The sequence below is a fragment of the Lycorma delicatula genome, chromosome 1 (genome assembly GCF_047948215.1).
Source record: "Lycorma delicatula isolate Av1 chromosome 1, ASM4794821v1, whole genome shotgun sequence".
Taxonomy (NCBI): Eukaryota; Metazoa; Arthropoda; class Insecta; order Hemiptera; family Fulgoridae; genus Lycorma; species Lycorma delicatula.
Window position 1 is genome coordinate 400491255 of NC_134455.1, and position 26460 is coordinate 400517714.

At 31.8% G+C, this 26460-nt stretch overlaps 1 protein-coding gene across 1 annotated transcript in view; it reads right to left on the reverse strand.

Annotated features, from left to right (window-relative positions):
• The window catches only part of LOC142317413 (uncharacterized), a 68147-nt gene that overhangs the window by 41387 nt on the left and 300 nt on the right, over window positions 1–26460 (reverse strand). Inside the window, exon 2 of the mRNA XM_075353965.1 lies at window positions 14319–14484. Within this exon, the coding sequence (XP_075210080.1) occupies window positions 14319–14484 (166 nt within the window). The remainder of the gene's footprint in view (window positions 1–14318; window positions 14485–26460) is intronic.

Consider the following 26460-nt stretch of genomic DNA (forward strand, 5'->3'; position numbering starts at 1 on the left):
GCTCTACCGTCAAAAAAAGAACTTTGGAAACCTGGAAAACCAAAGCACCAAGCGAAGCGAGGCCTGGCTGGGAGGTCCAGCAAAGCCGGGCCGAGCTTCTAGTAAACTAAAATATTAAAAGAAAAGACTAATAAAAAAAACCCACATTAACAAAAATATCAAGAAATACTTAACCATTACATATGGATGGCCAATACTATTGGAAAATGTCATTAGCCACCTAAAGAAACACATCTTCACAAACACATTATAATAAGGAGGGTAAAATAAGTTTTATTATGTTATGGGAGATTATGTTCATTCAATTCAGTAGAACTTTGAAACAAGAATAAAACAACAAAATTCAGCATGTTCAGAATATTTAAATTTCCCTATCTGAGGACCTCCCTCCAATTCACTGGTATTCAGTGTTGAGAACTCTCCTCAACTCCTTCAGAATAATAGAGAGTAAAAAAAACTGAAAGCAAATAATTTTTTATAAATGATTTTTTTATATGAGCAACTCATATCCATCAGATACCATATATATTTCAATTGCTATTACATTGTGTATTTATAATTTTTATCTTCTTTTCAAATATTTATGTTAATTTATTGGATCTGCAAAATTTGTACCAAGGTTCCTACAGTTTGCTCAATCATGAGACATTCGTCAGCCACTAAGACTCTTGAAGCTTAATTTCCTGTTCTATATAAGGACATTTTAAGAAAATATGAAAAGATCTCAACCTATGTCTTCTCAGAGTAATTCGTCTACTTTTCTTTCTACTAACCATCATGTGAACAAACACTGATATCTATGTACACATACCCAGTCTACCAGCATTCTGAATGGTCATTGTACTTAGTTGAAAATCTCCAAGTGAAAGGGACTCTGAAAATTTTACTTCAGCTGTCTTTTAGCTCATAATTTTGGAACTGACATCAGTGAAAGATGTTTGGAAAAAAATGACTCAAAAATACACAATCACATTTAAAAATTGGAGTCATAAATGTTTCTAAACTTTTGACTGCCTTATCATATAAAGTTGGAGTTTGAAAATAAACTTTAATTATTGACTGCTTTGTATGCTATATTCCAGAATTTGTGGATATATCGTGTAACTTTCTTGAATCAGGGCTTCTAGACAGATGGATATCTTGTTAATGTTGCGAGTGTACCTGTTGTGAATGCATCTGTGTCACTCCAATGCGTAATCAACCAGATATAAAAAAATATTTATAAATTATATATAAAGTATTAATACAGTTAGCGTACATCATTAAAATAAAATTATAGCTACCATACAGTTTATTTTATTGTAGTGATACTAATTTGAGTTTTAACTAGATTTTAGTCTGTAAAATATAAGGCTTAGTTCTGGGTTAATTTTTGCAAATCTTTATAAATTTGCACTAGGTAAAATTACTCTATTTTCATACTTACAAACTTTTTATACTAATATACTTTTTTATACTTATATAATTTAATAAACAGTTACATTTTACTTATGGTTGTAAGGATAAAAGAATTAATCATTGGGGAAAGGACTGAGAAACAAGAAAAAGGTCAAAAAATGTTGAAAAGAAATTTTACTTAAAATCTAAAAGTAGACAGCCACTTCAATTGTTAAACAATCATCATCAGTAAATATTGAAGAAATAGTGATTTCGAGTTTGTTTACATATATAAATTAATTATTACTAAAAAGATAAATGAAGACTTTACAAAACACTAAAAAGTGAGTACTTCTGACTGTGTTTATAAAATAAAATTAAAAATTATAATATCTTATTTTATGAATTTATAATGTATTACATTTGTTTTATTTAAAAAAGTAAACTACAAATAAAGGAAGAAAAAATGTATTTTTATATATTAAATGAACACAATAGTAGAATATGTTTTAAAATATTCAATAAGTATTGCTTATCTGTTAATTAATGCTTATTATTACTTCATTATCTTTTTATTTATTTCTTTATTAATGTTTGTATACATTATTTCCTAGTATCTGCTGATTATAATTGTGAGAATTTGATGATTATAAAACTTTTTTGAGAATTTTCTTGTTTTCCAATTCATTTCAATAACTCTTTAGCATACTTCTTTCTTCATATTGGAGACAAGATTAAATTATTAAATTTCCCATCATTAACCCATGATTCGTCAACCCGTTAAATTTAGCCTAATGAAAAAAGTTACTCTGAAGAAAACTTTTTTATTTTGCATCTGACAAGCCTCACACCCCAGCTATGCCTAAATGACTATTTCTGACTAATTCCATTCATATTTGCATGATGATTCATCAGCGGACATCAATGTTAGGCCATACGGAGGCGCACCATCTCAGTGAAGTTAGTACACAGTTGACCATTCACATCGCTCCTACTGTTAAGTTGTTCTAATTGGTTAACTGTTGTGTTCATACTTTTTGAAGTGTTTTTTTTTTTTCAATTGTTTATTTATTATAATTTATTTAGTGTTGATTATTTGTGTTTTGTATAATTGCTTGTATTAGCGAGTACGTAAAATTTATTATAGCAAGAAAAACTGATGAAGAAGAGATTTTGTGTTGGATTATGGAATCAGAAAATGCTGCACTGCTTGAAAATGAAACTGATAAGTGATTCTTTGTCTGAACATTTAAGTCATAACTCAGATACAGAGCAATCAAACAGTGAGAATGAACAAGAAAATAATGACATAGGGGACATTTGTTTATCTTCACTAATAGGGTCTGCTGTTCGTATAAAAAAACTCATGCAATCTGGACCACAGTACATTGGAAAGAATGGAAATTGCTAATGACAAGTGCATAAATCAGTTTCTGCTTAAAAAATACCAAAACAAAATATTGTTACAAAACTCCCACTAGTAAAACCTCCAGCCAAAGATTATACACAGATATTTGATTGTTGGAAAATATTTTTTCCTGACCAAACTGTAAGTAAGATTGTCCAGTTTACAAATGAGCAACTCATAGAAATGAGAGTTAACTATTCTCGTGGAATCTTAAATTGCCAAAATACAAGTTTCAAGGAAACCTTAACATTTTTTGAATCTGTACACGTTAGGCGTGAAGAAAGCCAATCACTTGAACACTGCAAAAATGTGGAAAAATGATGGTACAGCACCAGAGTATTTTAGAGCTGTGATGCTCAAAAGAGGATTTCACCAGCTAATAAGAGCCATTAGATTTGACAAGAAATACACTTGAAACAAGCATAGAAAGTGTAAAATGGTAGCTTTGGTAATTAAAATACATATAGCTGCTAATTAGTAGAGTGATCTTGCTTCATGCACATTAAATATTTAATGTCTACCCAGAAGCTCTAGTGAGTATTCACAATTTCATGCCTACACTAAGATTTAGCTACACCAGAGTGATAATTCAGAATTTGATTGATTTCTAAGGTGATGAAAAGCAAATTTGTTTTTATTATTTTTAAGTTGTTATTCATTAATGTTTTTAATCCTAAACACCTGGAAGCTATTTTTTGTGGCTGATTCCTTCTTGCTTAATTGCTAGTGCTGCTGGATGATACAATTTCTTCCCAATGCTTAGCAGCCTTGCTTTGCTGCCTGCTCAAGTGACTAAAATTATATTTACTGTATTTTTTAGAGTTGAATGTTAGGAAAGAAGAAAGAGCTGGTTTTGCCTCAAACGTAGTTCAGGGTTTGTAATGCCTTTTAAACTTTGTCACTCTCACATGGTAAGAGTGACAACAACAAATTCTTACACTGCAATAAGCAACAGTTACGCAAGTTTCTCTTGGTTAAGTGGCAGCAGCGACTTTTTGATGATTACAGCTAATGCCTATGTGAAATTAAGTTCCATTCCAGCAGATCCAATGTTTAACTGAAAAATGTGGGTGTAATACCTGCAGACCAGTACTATTGCTAATGAACAATAAATTACTCTAGAACATATTAATTTCTATTACGTATTTGTGTATGTTATATATTTGATGAACATAGAACTGTATATAATGTTTTACTCATCCCTTTAACATATTGTATATTACAGATATTATCTGATATCCAATATTGCTCTTAGCAGTACATGTGGTCATAATTATTACCATTAACTAGCTTGGAATATATAAATATGTTTTTTGTTGGTTTATCATTTTTAAATCAGCATACCCTACACCAAGTAATTGTGAAAAATACTTTGCTATACTGTGCATTTAGTTTTGGTGGTGAACAGACCGCTTACTCTTCCGATCAAACTCTTGAAACACCCCTTTAACGTAATATAACAGCAGAACATTTTTAACTTGTTTACAAAAGATAAAAATCACATTTCACCTACAGTTTTTACAGTTTTACTAGAATGATAGAAGTATCAGTTATATTGATATACTTTTTTTTTTATTTTTTTACTACAAAAAAACTCTTGTGCAGTTCTGTGCAAGAAGAGTCTTCTCATTTCTGATACCCTAACTATTTCACAATCTGACACGCATTGATTTTCATAGTTCAATGCACTACATACTTTTGATTAATGAGAAGACCCTACACACAAGCATAAGTTTCAACTCAATCATATGAAACAACTCAACAACAACTCAATCATTAACGCATATGAAAAATACACTTACACAATCAACATACCCTTAATTAACGCTAAATTGAGTATAACTGACGAACAACTCAACCAGTCTTCGCTAAATTTTCTCATGCACAACTAAATTTCAAGGATATTTATCATTTAGTTTTGGAGATTTTTGAACCATAAATTTAACACATAGGTCTAAATACATACATATACAGATGTATCATGAAGTTCTCCTGAGAATTCCATAACCTATCGTGAAAAAGATAGAAAAACTTCATAAAACATTTCAAAAACTTTATAAAATGATTTCATATACATATGTTCTAAAATGCTTCATTTGTGAGTTACAGCTAGTGAAAGATTTCATTTGGATTTCAGCTACCCTGGTGAAATGGATCATACTGAAGCTTTTAAGATGTTAATTAGGGGGTAGAATTAGTGATATCTTACGATTTTTGACCTGAAAAACCCAATAAAATAGGTCCCAGAACCATAGCTGCAGTAGTTTTTGAGAAATTAGGAGTGAAAACCAATAAACTGTGGTAAAATCCCTGTTTTTTTATGTTTGCCATACAATAACTGTTAAATGGGTAATAGAATTTTTAAAGAAAACTTGTATGGAGATTTAATTACGAACAAAATGGTATAAGATAAGTTTGATAAAACAAAGAAAAGTTAGAAAAATTTAAGTTTACTTAGAATTATTACACATTACTACCTTTGTCAGAAAAGTACTTATTTAATGTAAACAAAACCAAATTCTTTTTTGGTGATGTGAAAAATTTGTAAAAAAAGAATTTACTGCTAAAAAATTTTAAAAACAGGAAATTACACAATTGTAAAATAAAAAAATAACGATTACTTTATTATTTAAGTAATCTTAAATAATAAATATCTTATGAAAGAAATATAATAAATTATTTGAAAAATTATTATTTCTGAGGTGACAATAAAATAATGACAGCTGATAAACAATGTGCAACCACTGAAATATAGAAATACTGGAATGGGCACTGCCTATGTCCAACGTGAGCGGAAAACGTGATACAGATAGATTTAGAGGTATAGGTTTCATTGCCGCACAGTGCAGCGCATGCGCATTGTACCTAACGTACCGTCCCTTCAGAAAGTGATTCCATAAAACTTAATTGTAATTAATATTAAGTGATAAAATCTCATAATTCTATTTAATTAATAGAAAAATTTCAATGCTTATGAATATTAAATAAATGTTGAGTTAATCATTGTATCATATAAATGTTTTTATAAAAACTTTCTACAATAACTTGAATTATGAAAGATAACTTGTGATTTGTGATGAGAGAGATCGTCACAAACTTTTTGAACGGACTGTAGACAAAGAGAGGTATACCTCTAAATCAGCTATCTTTGTTGGCACGGATTTCTAAAGCTAGTGCCCATTCCAGTATTTCTATATTTCAGTGTGTGCAACACTGTATTAGTGTTTAAATCATTCTACAGGTGATTCAAAGAAACGGGAAAGTCTAAAAATTAAATAATGTTAATGAATATTTTTTTTCAACAAATGAATTTTATTTCATGTAATTGTACAAATGTTGCCATTTTAGGATACATACATTTTAGTTTATTTTTTAAAGATGCATCTTGCAGGTGACCTCCTCTTCTACGTAAACACTCACGAAGTCTCTTTGTTAAATTGTTCATGGTTTGACGTAACATCTAAACTGGAATTTCCACAATTGCTTCTCGGATCTTTGCCTGCAGTTCTTCCATTGTAGCAGGTCTACTGTGGAACACTTTGCTTTTAAGGTGACCCCACAAAAAGTAATCGCAAGCTGAGAGATCAGGCGATCTGGGAAGCCATCTAGTGTCAACACACCACGTTTGTGCCCAGCAAATGCAACCTATTGAAAATCCTACCCAATGGACCAACATGACAGTCAATGTGCGAACAAGGAGCTCCACCGTGATACCATCATATCTGGGGGCTTTATTCGTAGCTAGGCTGCAAATTACTTGACAAAATTGTGCCTCAGTAATTTCTGAAGACATAATCTCAGAGCGAAAACCTACAACTTCCCTTCAGCCATGTCGATGATATGAAGTCTCACCAACCTCGATATCATCTGGAAGAAAAATCGTCCATCAGATGAGTGGGGACATGATCTTTATCTATAAAAACACCATCCTGGGTCGAGAGAGCTGATAGAAGAATGTCTTATTTCTGCTTGTGATCAAGAACTCGATAGACAACACTCCATGGATCCTTATTCCCTTGCTCTTATACAAAAGAGCGCCAGGAATCACTTTTAGAAGACCTAATCCTGTGAAAATACTCGGTCCTCTTCTGACAATAATCCACTATTAAGACTGCACGCCGATCAGGATCATCCACACGCTGTGCAGCCTTCCTGAGTCGGCCTACAGTCCGCTTCATCGCAGTCAATTCCTGAGTCCACCATTCAACTACTCTCTCTCGACCCGTACTTCTTGTGATACAGTGTTCAGCAGCTTCTACTACCGCAGAAGAGAAATTCTCTGCCAGGTTGTCTACTGGGACCTCGTCCAGACTACCAAGTAAAAACTCGCAGCCTGGCCGCAAGAATATTAGAAAACTTGGGTCAATCCACCCACCTGTGCAGGAAGCACCATGCTGAACAGGAATGTCCGTTCTAAAGACATTGCACAGCCCACCTACCCAATCAAAAATTATTAGTCGGTGATTGCTTTCGCAATCATCGACTACCAACCAATTCAGAATCCTACCAGGGATATCCTTACCAATGGTAATATCAATGTTAGTACCATGGAAGGCCCTCTGCAAACAAACTGCACCGGCAAAGGTAGTCAACTCGCCAGCTACATTGAAAACATAAAACTGATGCTGTGTCAAAGAAGCAATCTGGCATCGCATCAACTCCTACAAGAATAGGACAATCCGCTACCAGCCTAACAATTCTATCCCATCTTTCCAAATGCTGTTCAGTGGGATCTCTGAACTGAAAGTACAAACTAACAACGACCAGGTCCAGGTATGGACCAGGTAATGGTATGGACCAGGTCCATACCATTCACGGCAAGCTTAACAATGATGTGATGCGTGTCAGAGACCTGCCATATAAAGACACTATCTATGGACTTCCTGCACAGCACGGCGGATTTACTATCACCAATGTAAAACTTATTCCAGCCTGAAAAACCTGGCAGATCACCCTTAACCATATACAGGTGCTGTAGAAGGAGAATATCGAGGCTCCGTTTCTCAACAACCTCACCTAACTCAATTTGGACTGCATAGGCTCCCTGGGCATTAAGTTGACCGAAACTAAGCATCAAGAGTTAAAATACATCTCAACTGCTGTCAAGTAACAACCATACTCCTTGCTATTCACCAAGTGCCAATGACATTTGCGCAAACTTTTACAGTTAACGCAAGTCGGAGCCTCTTTTTTCTGCGGACAGTCCTCATGTTTGTGACCCTCCTCTCCACAATGCGCACAGATCAACGCATACTACAGAACTTGGCCCTGTGGCCAAACCTACAACACTTAAAGCACCTCTGCATGTCAAGGTACTCCTTAACGCGACAGGATGCGAAATCCAAGAAGATTCGTACCTCCGACACAATCTGTGTCAGTGAGCTTTTTTAGTACCCACCTTGTACACAATTTATATGTAAACTTTGACAATCGTGCGTTTAACACGCAGAAATTCATCAGCCAGAGCATTAACTGTTAATCATTAATCACATCGCAGTTTTCAGTTCATTTGTTCAATGATTTTGTTAATCTGAATACTGAGCCTGCAACTCTGCTCTTCGTCATGCACATTTGTGTGGCCATTTGTAAAGTTTTAACACCATTGTCTAACCTTTCCTACATTCATTAGTGTATGTCCATACAATAGGCACAACTTCCGATGAATTTCAGTAGCTGAAGATCCTTTAGCACACAAAAATCTAATCACAGCGCGCACTTCACAACTGACGGGAGAAAAGATTGTTGCAGACATTGCAACACCGGCAGTGCATTCACCAGAAGGAAAATAACAATTTCAGTGGCTTTGTAAACAGCTAACAGATGGCCCTGCACATGTGAAATTGTGTTTAGATCCGCTAATATTTAAATATAAGTCGATGGCCCTTAATTTATGAATATGCCTCGTAGTAACATATATGCAACCAAATAAACTAATCTAAAAACTTTCACATATACTGCTCACTATTATGTGAATTTATTTGATCCTTTAGTTTATATAGTAATCTGTTTTTGGTATAACAGGTGTGTAAATATGAAACCAGAATTTGTTCATAATGGCCCTCGCTGTCAATTTAGTCACTGTCAAACCGCATCATTGGCATCATTTTCTTTCTTCAACAGCTGACAAAGATTTTCAACTCACAACATTACAACTTTCATACAACAGCATAGTTTTAATTAGTGTTGAACATGTCGAGTTTTGTACCTGTAAACTACAATTTGCAGACAGCATTGATTTTCTGTTACCATTTAAAGAAAACTGCTGCAGAATCGCATTGAATGCTTGTCAAAGCTTACGGTGAGCATGCTCTTGGTAAATCACAGTGCTTTGACTGGTTTAAAAAATTCAAAAGTGGCAATTTTGATGTGAGAAACTAAGAACGTGGAAGACCACTGAAAAAGTTTGAAGACAACGAATTGCAAGCATTGTTGGTTGAGGATGACACTCAAACGTAACAACTCATGGATCAATTAAATGTAACACAAGAAGCTATCTCCATACGTTTAAAAGCTATGGGAAAGATCCAGAAAATGGGTTCCACATGAACTGAATGAAAGACAGCAAGAATACCGAAAAAACACTTGGAAAATGCTGCTCGCCAGGTACAAAGAAAGCCATTTCTCCATCAAATTGTGACAGGTGATGAAAAGTGGATATATTTCAAGAATCCTAAGCGTAAAAGATAATGGTAACTCCAGGCGAACCATCAACATTAATTTCAAGACCAAATTGCTATGGAAAGAAAATAAAGCTCTGTGTTTGGTGGGATCAGAAGGGTGTGATCTATTATGAGATGCTAAAACCTGACAAAACCGTTAATACTGAACGCTACTGACACATAAACAATTTAGATTTAGATCAAGTATTGCGTGAAAAACGACCAGAATATCATAAAAGGCAAAACAAAGTGATTTTGCTTCATGATAATGCACCGTAATACACAGCAAAACTGATCACGGAAACGATTGAGGCGTTCAGTTGGAAAATACTTTTGCAAGCGGCTTACTCACCAGACTTGGCTCCATCTGACTACTAGTTATTTGCATCGATGGGACACGCACTTGCTGAGCAGCACTTCACTTCTTATGAAAATGGCTCAATGACTGGTTTGTCTTAAAAGAGCCACAGTATTTTTAGCGTGGCACTAATAAATTGTCTGAAAGATGAGAAAAATGTATAGCTAGCGATGGACAATATTTCGAATAAAATATTTTTTATCATTTTCACTTAAGAAATGTGCATTTTTTATACAAAAATTCCAGTTTCATATTTACACACCTGGTAAGCAGTTATATTCAGATATTATTATGTTAATTTTAATTGTGAAATCTCCCATTCAGTCAAATGATAAAATATTTTAACTGCATTCTTACTAATGTAGAAAGTTCTATTTATAATATTACCAGTTCTACTTGTTACAAATTGTTTTTGGAGAAATGGTTTGAAGACAAATGCTAAGACAAAGAAGGTTCAGAAAGAAAACGGCGAAGAATGAAATAATATACAGAAAATTAAATACTAATGGGAAAATATAGTAGATTGTAAATAATTTTGCAGTTCAGCTAAGCCAGTGTTATACAAGAGCTACATCAATCCAATAGAAAGTCAGAAGCCACTTCATTCTGATTCATTCATAGAAGATCAGGAAACAAGGCAACATTTATTGCTTTATATCATAATCTTTTAACATATTGGTTATTTAACACATTACATAGTTCTTCTGTATAGTACTGTATTGTTAACATAAGAATGCAGCTAAGAATACAGCAGAAACTGATCTATTGTGTCTAATGAGGCCAGAAACAGATTCATGTATTCTGAAACTGTAGGATGTATGGAATATATATCTTGCTGGGCTTAACTGCACTTACAGAAACACGACAGTTAAGAATATGCCAGTATTTATCTATGATATGATGTAAGGCTGTCAGTATGGTAATATGTTCAGCTATAGATATGTTGTAATGATGGGGCAGTCCTAACATGGAAACTCCATGACAAAGAACAAAAGAACCAATTGTCTAGATCCATTTCTGTAAGAAAAATATTGTTATTCACTAGACAAAGATTTACAAATTCTTGATTTATTCATTAATATGCATTTCCTTTTAAAAAAATGGATTGTTGTTGAGGATATAACAGTAGAAGTTTTTACAGGGGAAGGACACTGTATGAACGTACACAAATGCAATATTTTTTTAGTTTAGCTAACAGTCTTTTATCTGTTTAATTTGGGAGGCCCTATTATACCCAGATAGAAGAGATAGTGAAGTTGTTTTTTAACACCTCCTCATGCGACTACTTGTTAGTTCTGCCATTACCAAATAAAGACTCACCACTCTGCTAAATATTTAAAATAGGATCAGATTAAGATACAGTTGTAGCAAGTCAGAAAAAGTCATGGATATTAGTCATCATTCATAGAGCTGTTGGAAAAAAGTAACAAAAAAGCCACGGCCTAGCAAAGATCTTACCAAAGCTTGGTACAATTTAAGCATACATATTCAATGTGCATCTGAGCTGGTATTATTAACATGTATCTAAAATTTTAAAACATCAAAGTTTGAAATTTCTCTTAAACATTTAATTCTTGTCAGCTTTCCACCAAAATACAGACCCAAAACTTCAACTTGGTACAATACAATGATTTCTTGTTAATTCAGAAATGTATCGGTGGTATTATTCTTTCATAGTGAGAAAAACATACAAATGTTGTTAAACTAACTGAAGATTTTAACAGAGTATTTTTCCACCCAACTTTTCAATGGATCTGTTGAATTTTGAAATAACTGTGGTTGGTACTGTGACAAGATAACACATAAATTGTAAAATCATTGACATACAATAAACATATGAGGATCTGTTCACAAATTTTACAATTTTGTTTTGGCCATAGCAAACGACTATAACATTTTCTAAGGTAAATGACCTGGAAACTGTTGTCGCCAAGTAATATATGGAAAGTTTTGTTTCTGATGAGTCCTTGAATAAAACTCAGGATATTTTTGTCTGAATACTTTGTCACATATGTCAAATACCTTCTCTAAAAAGATAGCAACAAAAAGCATAATATGTTAAGAATTATAAATAAGAAAAGCATAATATTGTGAAAGAATTTTTTCAAGATAAATTATTTGCAATACACCATTTTTTCCATCAACTTACATAAAGTCCTTGGTAGAAATGTTAACGAAAAGCTTTTCAATAAATAATTATTTTTAGTTAAAGTAAATATAACTTTCAGTGGAGTTAAAATTTTCCCACTGTGATTCACACAGTTTAATTTTATCTGTAAGTTAATTAAAATTCTGAACGAAGGAGCATGTGTGGAAAATTTAACAGAAATATTGTCAAAATATCGGCAATGTATCATCAGAGTCCTACATATGATGTTCAACGTGCCTAATATGATAGAACTGGCAGGTACAGTTTATATCTTGCAAACAAAGGTTTTATGTTGTTCTGCAGATCGATTCTTATTAACTCCTCCAACATTCCCAGAATATTAACTGACAAACCTTTATGGCATTTAGATACTGGTTCCAGACAATAACTTGATGATTCTGCATACCTCATAAGTGCGAGTGGTTACCCATCACGCTTATAACTCCTTTTGTTTAAATTAGTTTGTACACCATAAAATCTGTAAAGTTATGTAATGCAAAATAAAACTCCAGCACAAGTATTTTAAAGGATGCTTACATCATAAAATTTAATTAATGTGTTGATGATGTTATGGTTAAATTAATGAATAAAAAATGGCTAATTTAATTAATAAGAAAATTAAATTTCTTAAAAGATGATTAAAATTTAATAAAATATTTGTATAAAATTTATTTAGATATTTTATTAAAATTTAAATTTAACTAATAAAAAAAAATAAATATTAGAGTTATTGCACTTTTTACAGATGTAACTGCATATTATATAGGTTCATGTACTCTGAACAATCTTATAACCCCATTTCTTCAATCCCTGAGAGTTTGACCAATGGAACCTCACCTTCAATATAACTCACTGTTTCATCATTAATATCAGCAATCAGGTGAATAATCAGTTGGTCAATTGCAATAATATAACATATCCTTTACTCCAGAAGTCATTTTCTTCTTCAATGACACTTGCACCTGATACATTAGGTCTCAAATCAGCCTGCCAGTATTTAATTTGCCAAATGAGCTCAACTGGTTAAGACTAGATGATAAGGAGGTAATCTAACAACAGAATGACCATGTTCTTGCAAAATGCCAACAAGAGAATGAGCAAACACCAATTAAATGGTTACATCAACCAAAGTAACTCTCTCCTAAAACATTGATTTTTGAAGGAAATATTTTTATGTTTTAGCTATTCTTGTATATCTAAATAATGGTATGCTGTAGTTGAAATTTTTTCCACTTTGATGCAATTGGATGGCATGTTTTCAGAACTAACCATAAGATTTGATTTTAAGTTTTAATAAGTTTTTGTTACCCCTTTTTGAAAGTTGGGTCAATTCATATTTTCATGGTAGCTATCTGTTTTTGAGCTACAAAGTTTTTTTTTTCACCTGCATGAATTATGATAATTCTTTCAATTCAACAAATTTGTAGAGGACTCCATCATTGTTTCTGCCCTCCCAAAACTGTTTGATAGAATGTAAAGTCAAGATGTAAGTTTATATTATATAAATTAAGATTTTTCTTCCTCTCAACACTTTTTTTATATTTTGAAGTACAAAATTCTTTTCATAGCAATATCTTCTCTCTCAAGCAACAGTTTTCTATTTTTGGCTTCACTCAATAAAATCCTCTTATTTCTTAAGGTCTTAAACTCCCTTTTTCCCCCTTGCACACTAAATCATTTTTCTTTTATAACACTTTTAAAGTTGATACTTTTTTCACAGTCTCATTGTCTATATTTCTCCTAATAGCTGATGAATTTAAATACTGTCAAGTACTGTTTCAAGCATCTATCTTTCTAATTACAACTTTTATCCAAAGTATTCATTTTTTTTCAAAACGTTTGCATACCCGTCTCACTAATGCATAAGCTAACACAAAGAATTTTAAGACCATGAGTTAAACCATTCCTGATACCCCCACACATCTATCTACACATACAGAATTTTGTAATCAATATTTTATACTTTTGGACTCGGAGAACCTATAAACATGAAATACAAAATCCAGTGTGATAATTCATACATACCGATTCTTTCCCTCTATAATACTACAAAGGCTGGAAAAGTAAAAATGAAGAGAATAAAATTAAGTTATAATGATATAACATATGAAAAGTGGTATAACAAACTTTATATCAGTAAAACCCTCACCACTTTACAAAACAACTACAATTTTTTCAAATATACTAATTAGCAAATATAGACAGGAAGCTTCTGAATCGATGGGCATCAGAAATTATTTTTAGCAAAAATCACATCTAGTGAATTGATACTGCAAGTCGGCCAGATCACTCAGGTAAGTCCTAGATTGCTAGTTAATTAAGAATAAAGTAAACATATAACTATGGAGATTTTTCTACTTTACCTACCTTATCAATGAAAATATGTTTTGGTGCAGAAAAAAGAGGTAACTGCAAACAATCTTTCAAGAAAAACAAATCCAGAGAAACTGTCAAAGCTTTGAATGGTATCGCACAGCAATTATCAGGAATTTGTGTTGAATAAATTAGCTCACCATTTTCAATACTATACAATCTGCAAAATATAAATAAATATATCTATTTGAGAATATTGATTCTCATTGAGTTACATGCAAAGTTTAAAATTTTAATAATTATTTTACCAAGTATTTAATCTACTCATTTAAAAAAAAAAAAAACTGAACTTATGAATTTTACTTGATTGGTACTTACAAATGGGTAAATCAAGCACCAATACTTCTTAAATATATAACTACTGTAAATTTTCAACTATCTTTTAAGGTAATAATAGAACAGACTTATTAACAAACATTGTGTAATTTTCATTTGATTAATGTCACTTTTATAAATATTTGCAATCAATAAGCTTTAAAGAAAGATAAATGTTAGTCTTAATAATGGTAAAAAACTAGTTTTTTGCTTTGAAAATGAGACTGATAATGCCTGGGTGAAATATGTGGTAGAAACTACAAAAAAAACAAGCATACTGACACCTTAATTAAAATAGTTTTGACATTAGGTCTTCCTGTCTGATTATAAATTTATATTATATATTTATATTAATAAATTTAGCTTATTGTTAAATTCCAACTGAAATATTAATCGTAAGTTTTTTTTGCGATATTCTATCTGTGTTATTTATAGTAAGTTTAAATTTTTAATACTTAGTTTTAATTTAGTACTTAGTTTTTTCTTTTGTTATAAGTTTATTCTGAGCAATGATAACTCAAAAGCATTTTAACATAAAATGATCAACATGAAAAGGCTTCCCATCATTTTTGTCAAGAAGTTGGGAGTTATTTGAATATAAGATTTACCAACAACCGATCGGGCAAGGTGAACCAATTAATCGGTCTCCTAAGTCACTGTCCTAACACTAATAGATTACTTATTTGCGGGGGTCGTATGAAATCATTAGTATGTATAACAAAATTTAATCATAAAAGAATAATTTTCAACACAGTTCAAATTATAAAAAGCAATCCTGATATATTAAGAAGATCCACACAGGAATTTTAAACAGAGTAGAATATTGTGTAAATAGTGAAAGAGAATATTTTGAACAATTATTGTAATAGTAAGTTACAAAACATTTTATTTATTTATATATTTTTAATAATTATTTTTTGTTTCAACATATTTTCAATTATTGAAATGAGTAGTACAGTAATTTTCTATTACATTACAATCTGTCTTGTTTTTTTAATAAAAGTCAAACTTCTTAAACTCTTCACGTTAATTTAACATTAACTGATTTTCTCAGAATTAAAACTCTCTTAAATTATTTTAACAAAATTTTAGGTTAATGGTAATTAAATATTAAAACTAAAAAACTGTGTTTTACAAGAGCTTTTATAAAATTTACTAGAAACAAAGTTGCGGGTACTGTTTGAAGCCGTGAAATTTATCCTTAATTTAAGTTCTCAGAACTTCAATAAGGTTTCAGTTTACTCTTTAAGCAAAATCAGGACAGAAATGTTCACAAGCTATAATATGAAAATGAAGAGTTTCTGAATCCACATTTATACAATCCTTTTTTTATTTTTTACCGGTAGAAAAATGTCCTGAAATTCTTTCCACTGCTTTGGGAACGTTTCTGTATAATTCATTAAAATTAATTATTTAAACCACTAAGATAATAGTAAGATTGTTATATCACAATTACAAAAAAAGGAAATATATACAATTGCTTTATTACTTAAGCGAAAATAAAATTTATGATAAAGTGAATACAGAATTTATGCTTTTAGAACTAAAAATAATTAAAAATACCGCAAAGAAAAGAAAAAGATAGACAAATACTGAAAAGGTATATATAAATAAATATATATATATATACATACACAAAGAAAACACTTCATTAATAATAAAAAAAAAATTCAAAATATTACAAAAACAAACACATTTCCAAAATGATCTTACTCAAAATCTTAGTAAACTACACAAAACAATCAAGTTTAAAAATAAATAACTTTTTAATCATAGAAATAAACAAATTGATAGTAAAAAAATATTTCAAATACAAATTTCAATATGTAATTCAATACACCACTGAAAAAAAAATCAATTTACTTTGACCTACACACACACACAACACACTACCAAGAAATACATAGATAGGCCTCTTTAATTAAAATTTCTAACTGTTTCAGGCTGTAACTATGTTTTATATTGTAATATATATATATGTTACCCAAAAGTTCGGGCAATTTGAGTTTCGCGCACGAACCATTACTGGTCCGACCTGCTGCCACCTAGATGTGGCTCTCTTTGTGAATCAGTAACCAACAGCTGCGATGGTGAGAGGCTGCATTGTTGACTTTCGTGCGGTAAAATAACATTGGGTTTTACTGCTTCGGCGAAGTTCTAAATGGCAGATTTTAAACGGCAAAGAACCCGCATCAAATTTTGCTTCACGCATAAAAAAACCGGTGCAGAAACCCATCGCATGCTTGTGGAAGCGTTTGGTAATAATGCGATGAATAAAATTAAAACTTTTTTGCAGTACAAACAATTCAAAGATGGCGAACGACAGTCGATGACGATGATCATTCAGGAAGACCATCAACAAGCGCAACACCGGAAAACATCGCGAAAGTGCGAGAGGCTATTGTTGCAGGTCATAGAAAAACAATCCATGATGTTTGTGCAATCTTACAAACGTCATACGGGTCCGTGCAACGCATCTTGTCGGACAATTTGAACATGAGACGCATCGCTGCAAAATTAGTACCGAGACTGTCGAACAGCGACCAGAAACAAAATCGCGTAACTGTCTGTAGCGAATTGAAAAATTCAGCAAGAGATGACGCTAACTTCATCTCGAACATCATAACCGGTGATGAGACATGGGTGTACGGGTATGACCCTGAAGCTAAGGAGCAGTCGTCGCCAAGTTCACCGCGGCTAAAAAAAGTACGCCAAGTTCACAGCAACGTGAAGTCCACGATGATTGTTTTTTTTGACATCAAAGGCATTATCCATAAGAAATTTGTTCCTCTTGGTCAAACTGTCAATGGGATGTTCTATTGTGAAGTTTTAAAGCGGTTACGTGAAAGCATTAGGCGCAAACGTTCAGATCTGTGGGGTAACAACTGCTGGGTTCTGCACCATGACAACGCGCCCGCGCACCATCGCTAGCCGTTTGGAATTTCTTGGCTTCCAAAAAGACGGTAGTGATTCCCCACCCACCCTATTCGCCTGATCTTGCCCCGTGTGACTTTTTTCTCTTTCCGAAAATAAAATTTCAATCGAAAGGCCGTCGTTTTAACACAATTGAGGAGATTCAGGAAGAAACGCAGAACGTGCTTCGAACAGTTACAGCTGCAGACTTCCAGGGATGCATGGAATCATGGGGAAAACGCTGGGATCACTGTATCAATGCCCAAGGGGATTACTTTGAAGGAGATAGTGGAAGTTATGGTAAGCTATTTTATTTTTATGGTAAAATTCCCCGAACTTTTGGGTAGCACCTCGTGTCTATATATATATATATATATATATATATATATATATATATATATATATATATATATATATATATATATGTGTGTGTGTGTGTGTGTGTGTGTGTGTTGTGTTTTAAAAATAGAATAAACATGTTATAAGGAATAATGAAAGCATTATGTTAGGCAAATATTATATTTGTGACTAATGTAGTTTACAAATTTAATTTAAATAAATTACAGATGCATAACAAAAATATTTTTACAAAATCTTATTACAAGATTATTTATTACTTTCAATAATACATAAAAATCATGTTGAGAGTGTGGTTTGAATGTTTTTTCTGACCGTAAAACAGCAAACAGCTGCACGATCACATAGTTTAGCATATCGCATGCTAGTAACAGAATATGATCATTTCACTAAATTTTATTATTCAGTGCTTACCGCTTCCTTTTTTTTTTATAAAAATTTAACACAGTTTCGTTAAGATATCTGCTTTTTCAGAGAATCTGAATATGGACTTCTTAATAAAAAAATAAAGTAATAATAAAACATTAAAATCTATGACGTAAATGTTAATTACTCGAATCATTAATAATAAAAATAAGAATTACAACTGCCGCTACTTCAAACAGTCGATAAATAATGAAACCAATATTTTGCCACCGTAATAAAATTTACGGTCATTTTTAATTGTAAATTACAATTTTTTGAAAGATTTAAATTAAATGTAAAAATCAATCGATGGATTTGAATTTTCAATTGGAATTACTGATAATGTATATTTTTCCAAATTTGAGATTTAAATTTAAATTTGATATATTGTCTAAAACAGAAAATTTGTTTAATCTTCCTTATATAATAAAATTTGATCTGTATTTAAATGTTACTGGAAGACTTTTTTCTTTATTACATATGCATCATAGGAGGCATCCTTTAACATCTTTAAACTCTGCTTTATTTAGTAGGAGGCAAGAAACAGCAAAATCCTCTTATATGCCTTTACCCGTACTTTTTTAAGTATCCTTCATAATTACCTTCATAAGAGAATCCGATCACTTATTTTGGTAAAAACTGTTCATACTATTAATACCTCAGGTTTTACGAGATCTCTTATGAAAGGAAATCTTTCATTTCCTTACATACATTTAATAAATAAATCACAAAATTAAAGTTGTTACTAATAAAACTTCATTCGTGTTTTGATTTATAAAAACACGATGAAATCTGTTCATTTACAAAACATATGAAAAAATATGTTGTCAAGTTTTGTATTTTGTCTTCTTTTTTTGTTTAGCCTCTGAAACCACCATAAGGTGGTTACTTCAGAGGATGAATGTAAATGAAGTGCGGTCTTGCACAGTCTCAGGTCGACCGTTACTGAGATGTGTTGTTAATTGAAACCCGACCGCCAAAGAACACCGGTATCCACGATCTAGTATTCAAATCTATATAAAGTATTTTTGTCTTGCACTATTATTTTACCGGTGTCAATACAGTAATGAAAAATTAAGACATAGATAATTTAAAAAAATAAATTATAGACATGTATACATGCACCAAGGCGGATGAGGTCTCACAACTACTAGAAATGGTAACGAGGGAATGGCTTAAAAAATGCCCCCAAAAGTAAAAATAGGCTGAAAAATCAAAACAAACAGTGTTGGTTTTGCCAACAATTTGGCACTGCTAACAAACGAATTTAGAAATAAACTCGTTGACTTCAAAACTTACCCTGGAGCAGACATTGATAGCGACCGTAATTTGGTGATAATGAAATGTAGATTGGGGTTTTAAAACCTGAAGAAAAGGTGTCAGATGAATCGGTGGAATTTAGAGAAGCTTGAGGAAGAGGAGGTAAAGAAGATTTTTGAGGAGGACATCGCAAGAGGTCTGAGTAAAAACGTTAAGGTAGAAAATGTAGAAGAAGAATGGGAGAATGTTAAAAAGGAAATTCTTAAATCAGCAGAAGCAAACTTAGGCGGAATAAAGAGAACCGGTAGAAAACCTTGTGTTTCAGACGATATATTGCAGCTGATGGATGAACGTAGAAAATATAAGAATGCTAGTGATGAAGAAAGTAAAAGGAACTATCGGCAATTAAGAAAAACAGGAAGTGCAAACTGGCGAAAGAAGAGTGGATTAAAGAAAAGTGTTCAGAAGTGGAAAGAGAAATGAACATTGGTAAAATAGACGGAGCATACAGGAAAGTTAAGGAAAATTTTGGGGTACATAAATTAAAATCTAATAATGTGTTAAACAAAGATGGTACACCAATATATAATACGAAAGGTAAAGTCGATAGATGGGTGGAATATATTGAAGAGTTATACGGAGGAAATGAATTAGAAAATGGTGTTATAGAGGAAGAAGAGGAAATTGAGGAGGATGAAATGGGAGAAACAATACTGAGATCTGAATTTAAGAGAGCATTAAAAGATTTAAATGGCAGAAAGGCTCCTGGAATAGATGGAATACCTGTAGAATTACTGCGCAGTAATTCTGAGGAAGCGATTGATAGATTATACAAACTGGTGTGTAATATTTATGAAAAAGGGGAATTTCCATCAGACTTCAAAAAAAGTGTTGTAGTCATGATACCAAAGAAAGCAGGGCAGATAAATGTAAAGAATACAGAACAATTAGTTTAATTAGTCACCCATCAAAAATCTTAAGTAGAATTCTATACAGAAGAATTGAGAGGAGAGTGGAGGAAGTATTAGGAGAAGACCGATTTGGTTTCAGGAAAAGTATAGGACAAGGGAAGCAATTTTAGACCTCAGATTAATAGTAGAAGGAAGATTAAAGAAAAACAAACCAACATACTTGGCGTTTATAGACCTAGAAAAGGCATTCGATAACGTAGACTGGAATAAAATGTTCAGCATTTTTAAAAAATTAGGGTTCAAATACAGAGATAGAAGAACAATTGCTAACATGTACAGGAACCAAACAGCAACAGTAACAATTGAAGAACATAAGAAAGAAGCCGTAATAAGAAAGGGAGTCCGACAAGGATGTTCCCTATCTCCATTACTTTTTAATCTTTACATGGACCTAGCAGTTAATGATGTTAAAGAACAATTTAGATTCGGAGTAACAGTACAAGGTGAAAAGATAAAGACGCTACGATTTGCTGATGATATAGTAATTCTAGCAGAGAGTAAAAAGGATTTAGAAGAAACAATGAACGGCATAGATGAAGTCCTACGCAAGAACTATCGCATGAAAATAAACAAGAACAAAACAAAAGTAATGAAATGTAGTAGAAATAACAAAGATGGACCGCTGAATGTGAAAATAGGAGGAGAAAAGATTATGGAGGTAGAAGAATTTTGTTATTTGGGAAGTAGAATTACTAAAGATGGACGAAGCAGGAGCGATATAAAATGCCGAATAGCACAAGCTAAACGAGCCTTCAGTAAGAAATATAATTTGTTTGCATCAAAAATTAATCTAAACATCAGGAAAAGATTTTTGAAAGTGTATGTTTGGAGTGTCGCTTTATATGGAAGTGAAACTTGGACGATTGGAGTATCTGAGAAGAAAAGATTAGAAGATTTTGAAATGCGGTGCTATAGGAGAACGTTAAAAATCAGACGGGTGGATAAAGTGACAAATGAAGAGGTATTGCAGCAAATAGAAGAAGAAAGAAGCATTTGGAAAAATACAGTTAAAAGAAGAGACAGACTTATAGACCACATACTAAGGCATCCTGGAATAGTCGCCTTAATATCGGAAGGACAGGTAGAAGGGAAAAATTGTGTAGGCAGGCCACGTTTGGAATATGTAAAACAAATTGTTAGGGATGTAGGATGTAGGGGGTATACCAAAATGAAACGACTAGCACTAGATAGGGAATCTTGGAGAGCTGCATCAAACCAGTCAAATGACTGAAGACAAAAAAAAAACAAACGACATCAACGAAGTTCGAAGTTAATAACATGCAATTAAAATTGTCCTAAAAATATCACTTGAAAAGACAGAAATTAAGCCCACAAAACCAACACGATTAAAAAAAGTAAACATAAATGGTAATAAATTCAAAATAGTAACCCATTTAAATACCTCGAACAAATAATAACAAACAACCTAAATGAAAAAACCTTGATTCAAATACAAAGAAACAAATTAACTAAAGCTCAAAAATTAACCTGGTACGCTTGCAATAAAAAAATGTCCATTAATAAACACAAAAATAAGACACTACAACACAGTTATAAAACCAGAAGCCACTTATGCAGCAGAAACACTCTACCACCTGAACAAACAATCAAACACAGACTTCAGAAAATCAAAAGAAGAACTGGAAGGACCTGCATCGATAAAAAGTACCAGAAAGACAGGCAGTGGTGGATTGTGCCCAACAAATTCATTTACAAAGAGTTAGAACCCGTCACTGATATCACGCATCGGAGGAGAACTAAGATTTTTTGCACATGTCATGACGATGCAAGATTCAACCTTCTGAAACAGCTAGTACAGTAGAATCTTGACTTGAAAAACACCAAGACAAGATGCACAGGTTTCAGAGAAATAAGAGAGGATCTGAAGGAAATTGGCCTTTATCAGAAGACACCACAGATGATAAAATTAAACAAGAAAATCAATATAAAAACACTCGCTTCACACTCACAAAAAAACACAATACGAACATTTTCTAAACTAGAAAGGGCACAAAGATCAGAATGTATGAAAAAGTACTGGGAGGACTGCAAGGCCCAAACACTCCTATCGTAGAGACTTGGATAATGGACAGACTAAAGTGATCCTATGTAGTTTAAAAGATAATAATAAATATATATAAGTTTAATAACAACAAATTTAGAAAATGTTCAAGAATAAAAAGTGACAGCTGAAAAATTCTGACATTCTTTTTTAATAACAAAAAAAAAAATTAAATTAATATCATGGTATGAAAATAAATGTCAAAGAAACAAATGTAATGAAAATAAATGACAGTAGGCAAACAAATGTCTTTTCAAAAAAAAAATTATGTAAAAGATTGAAGGATAAAAAATAAATATCTTGCATATTAAAAAAATTGTGCTGAAAAAATATTTCCAATCCATGTGAGCGTTCTACTGAACAGATAGTTTATTTTTTTTTATTCTGCTCAGAATGACTCAAAGATCAAATGGGTTGGCGGTGAGAAGTGTTATAAACAGAACTGGTTTTACACAGAGTTTTATAAATATATAACATTATTTTTTAATAGCAATGCTGTGGAGTAGCACGGGTCCATTAGATTTTTAGCTGATTTTTAAAAATATATAACTTTATAAAAATAATACTGGAGAACAGTAAGGCGCCACTGGTTTATTGTAAATAAAAGGTGAGCGAGACTTAAATAAACGTTATATCTGCCATGTATTTTACTCTTTTATTTTATCTATTTCAGAATTAATAAAGAGACTGTTCATTTTCCACCGAAATCCGATTGACTACTTTGTTTTTAAATAAAGCTGTAGCTGCAGTGGCATTAATATGTAAGTACCAAATGTTCTTTTAAAAAATACTACAATTACATTTTATATTTCTAATTAATACAAAATTGAATTAATTTCACACAGCATTGTATAATTTTGCAGTTTTGTCATATGTTTCTACAATACCTCGAGCACCAATAAACCAGTTTAAAAGAAAAATTGGATATTATTTATACCTACCTCTGAGCATTATTGACAGTTAAACTGTTTATTTATTTATCAACGGCATATGCCAATTCACAATAATAGAAAAAAAAACCAGTAACAATTACTTATTTTGAAGACCAAACACAATAAATAACAACAGGATGATCATCAGCTCAATCTAACAATATAAAAAGTACCGGTAACAAAATAACAATAATAAAAGCCAACAATAAGCAACAACTACAAGCTATAACAAGATATAATGACTACAAGGTTATAACAGCAATATAATCTTAACGAAGTTAGCAATAGATTTCAACAATTCAAAACAAAAAAAGAAAGACATGATAATCGATTGACTTGAATGCAAAAATAAATAATAAGATAAGCAAAAGCAAAACATACATAAGATGCAATCAGTAACAATAAATTAGTTGTAAATAAACAAATCCACAAAGAAAACAGGGCATAGTAATACACTGCAAAAATTTAAATGTTCTTTTCAGCTGATAGCCACTACCACAAAAGAAATCATGGAGCAGACAGACCGAGTTACACAGTCTGTGAAGTCGTGGAATAGTAGTTTGCAGCTCATAACTATAACACACACAATGCTGAACAGATGTGATGAACTAGTCCGACATGGAATTCTGATATTAAGCAGTTTAGGACAGTCCACCTTGCTGATAAGCTCTACGGAGAATCATATCGTGCAACTACTGCCTCATCAGCAATGGCTCCAACCCCAGGATCTCCCCCATGGCACCTAGTGGTATGGACCGGTATTCAAAGCCAAACCCAACAACATGCAAAAATCTGCCATGAATGCTCTGGAGAGGCCGGATGGGTCCAAGCTGACAAGACGACCAAACATCACTCCCAAACAACAGAACTGGTCTAACATGAGCAACATAAACCACTCTCATCGCTTCAACACTCAGATCTCTCCTGGACATTCTAATAAGAAGACCCAGAGCTTGAGCAGTCCTGTTATTAATAGATCCTCAGGGTTGAGATTGTACTATAGAGTGGTCCCGAAGTCACTGATTTTTGATTTATGCCTTAGTGTAGATCCATTTAATGTGTAGTCAAACACAAGGGCATCAAAAGATGTAAACTGCTGTTTACATTTTAAATTCAAATTTTAATTAGTAAATTGTTTTCATTTAAAAAAATAATGAACAATTTTTAGTTTACTAATTTAATTTAATACAGATATATTACAAAAAAAAAACTGTTGAAATGTTCTAATTTGATTAAAAAAACTGGCTGACAAAAATTTGTCAGTTTAAGAGAAACTGACTGACAATACAAAAAATTTAGGAGAAATTACTGATCAGTACTGTATAATTCTTGCATAAATGATAAGTATAATTTTTTGTCATAGGCAATTATTCAGAGACAATGTAGGTCTTTTATAACTGCTGATTATGACAGTGTTTGGCTAAAAACAGTGTTTATTGTAATGAACAAAGGTTGTCAGTTTATTGTACTACAAATGCACAAAATGGCTAAGCTTTATTATATTTGATTAGAAAACAAAATTTTTGATTATTATCTTTGATTTTCAATAGAAAAATGTTAAATAAATAAATCAGATAATAATGTAAGCTATGTATAGTATTAAAATGTAATAAGAACAGTCATATTTATAATCGACAATCTGGAAGCAAGATTAATAACATGAGATTATTCTATGTATTATCAAATCAATTTTTTTTTTTTTTTATTAGTATGCAGTTCACATGTAAATTGCATCCACTGAAGAGAATATTTCCTAGCTTCATGAAAAGCATTTTCTCTTGTAGGATTAGGAAACGCTATTGTATTTAACCAATCTCATAATTAGTTGTAATACAAGGCAGCCTACAAGTCACTGAAGGTTGTCTATGACCAAGAATTATATATAATCTTAACTTTTAAATATTTTATACTGCTTATTAATTTCTCTATAACATTTTTTAACTAATTAAAACAAATCTAAACATTTTTCTATAATAAGACCTGTCTGTATTAAATTAAATTACTATCCGTAATTGTTCACTATTTTTTTATGAAAAAAACAATTTACGCATTACAACTTCAATTTAAAATTTATATGTAAACAACAGTTTAACCAATAAATAATCAAAATTATGTTTAATATTTTTCTTTTAAACATTTTTATTGGTCCTTGAGGAATTGTGAAAACATATGACAAACATGAGAAATTGTATGATTCTGGTTGAAATTAATTACAAATAAAGGATCTAATTAAATGTTTTTTTAAAAACATTTTTCCCCTAAAACAAAGAACAGATTTTCATCAACGATTAACAATGTGGTAATCTTATTCCTAACCTAAATTACAACAAATTTGGACCAAAATTATTAATATAAATTATGTCACATAACATATAACAAATAAGATATAAGATAATTTAAGATTGAATTCGCTTAAAATCGCGCAGTAAAATAAAATATTCTGTTACTGCATACAAATATATTTCAAAGATTTAAGGATGAAAGATTATAATTGCAAATCATATAATTAACAATAATTATAAATTGGGTTATAGAAGGAATATTAATTTAATTTAGTAACAATGGCTTAAAACCAAGAAATAGTACGGACCATTTAAATAATGCTAGGTTAAGACAGTTTACTGACCTAGTTGGATAAAATCTAGTGATGAAATTTGAAGCGACTTAACAAACAATTAAACAATAATTCAAAATAAAACACACACTGATTGACATCTCATTACGTGCTACACTTATTTATTTACGTATTAAATATAAAATTCAAGTTTAGCTCAAATCGGCCTACTCTTCAAGTGACCCTAACCTTTCTTAACCGATAGGAGAAATCTGAAATGCAAGACGAAACAAAACAAACTAACTCTGTAGTATTAGATCACATAATTTCTATTTATACAATTGCGGATAATAAACCGCCGTCGGCT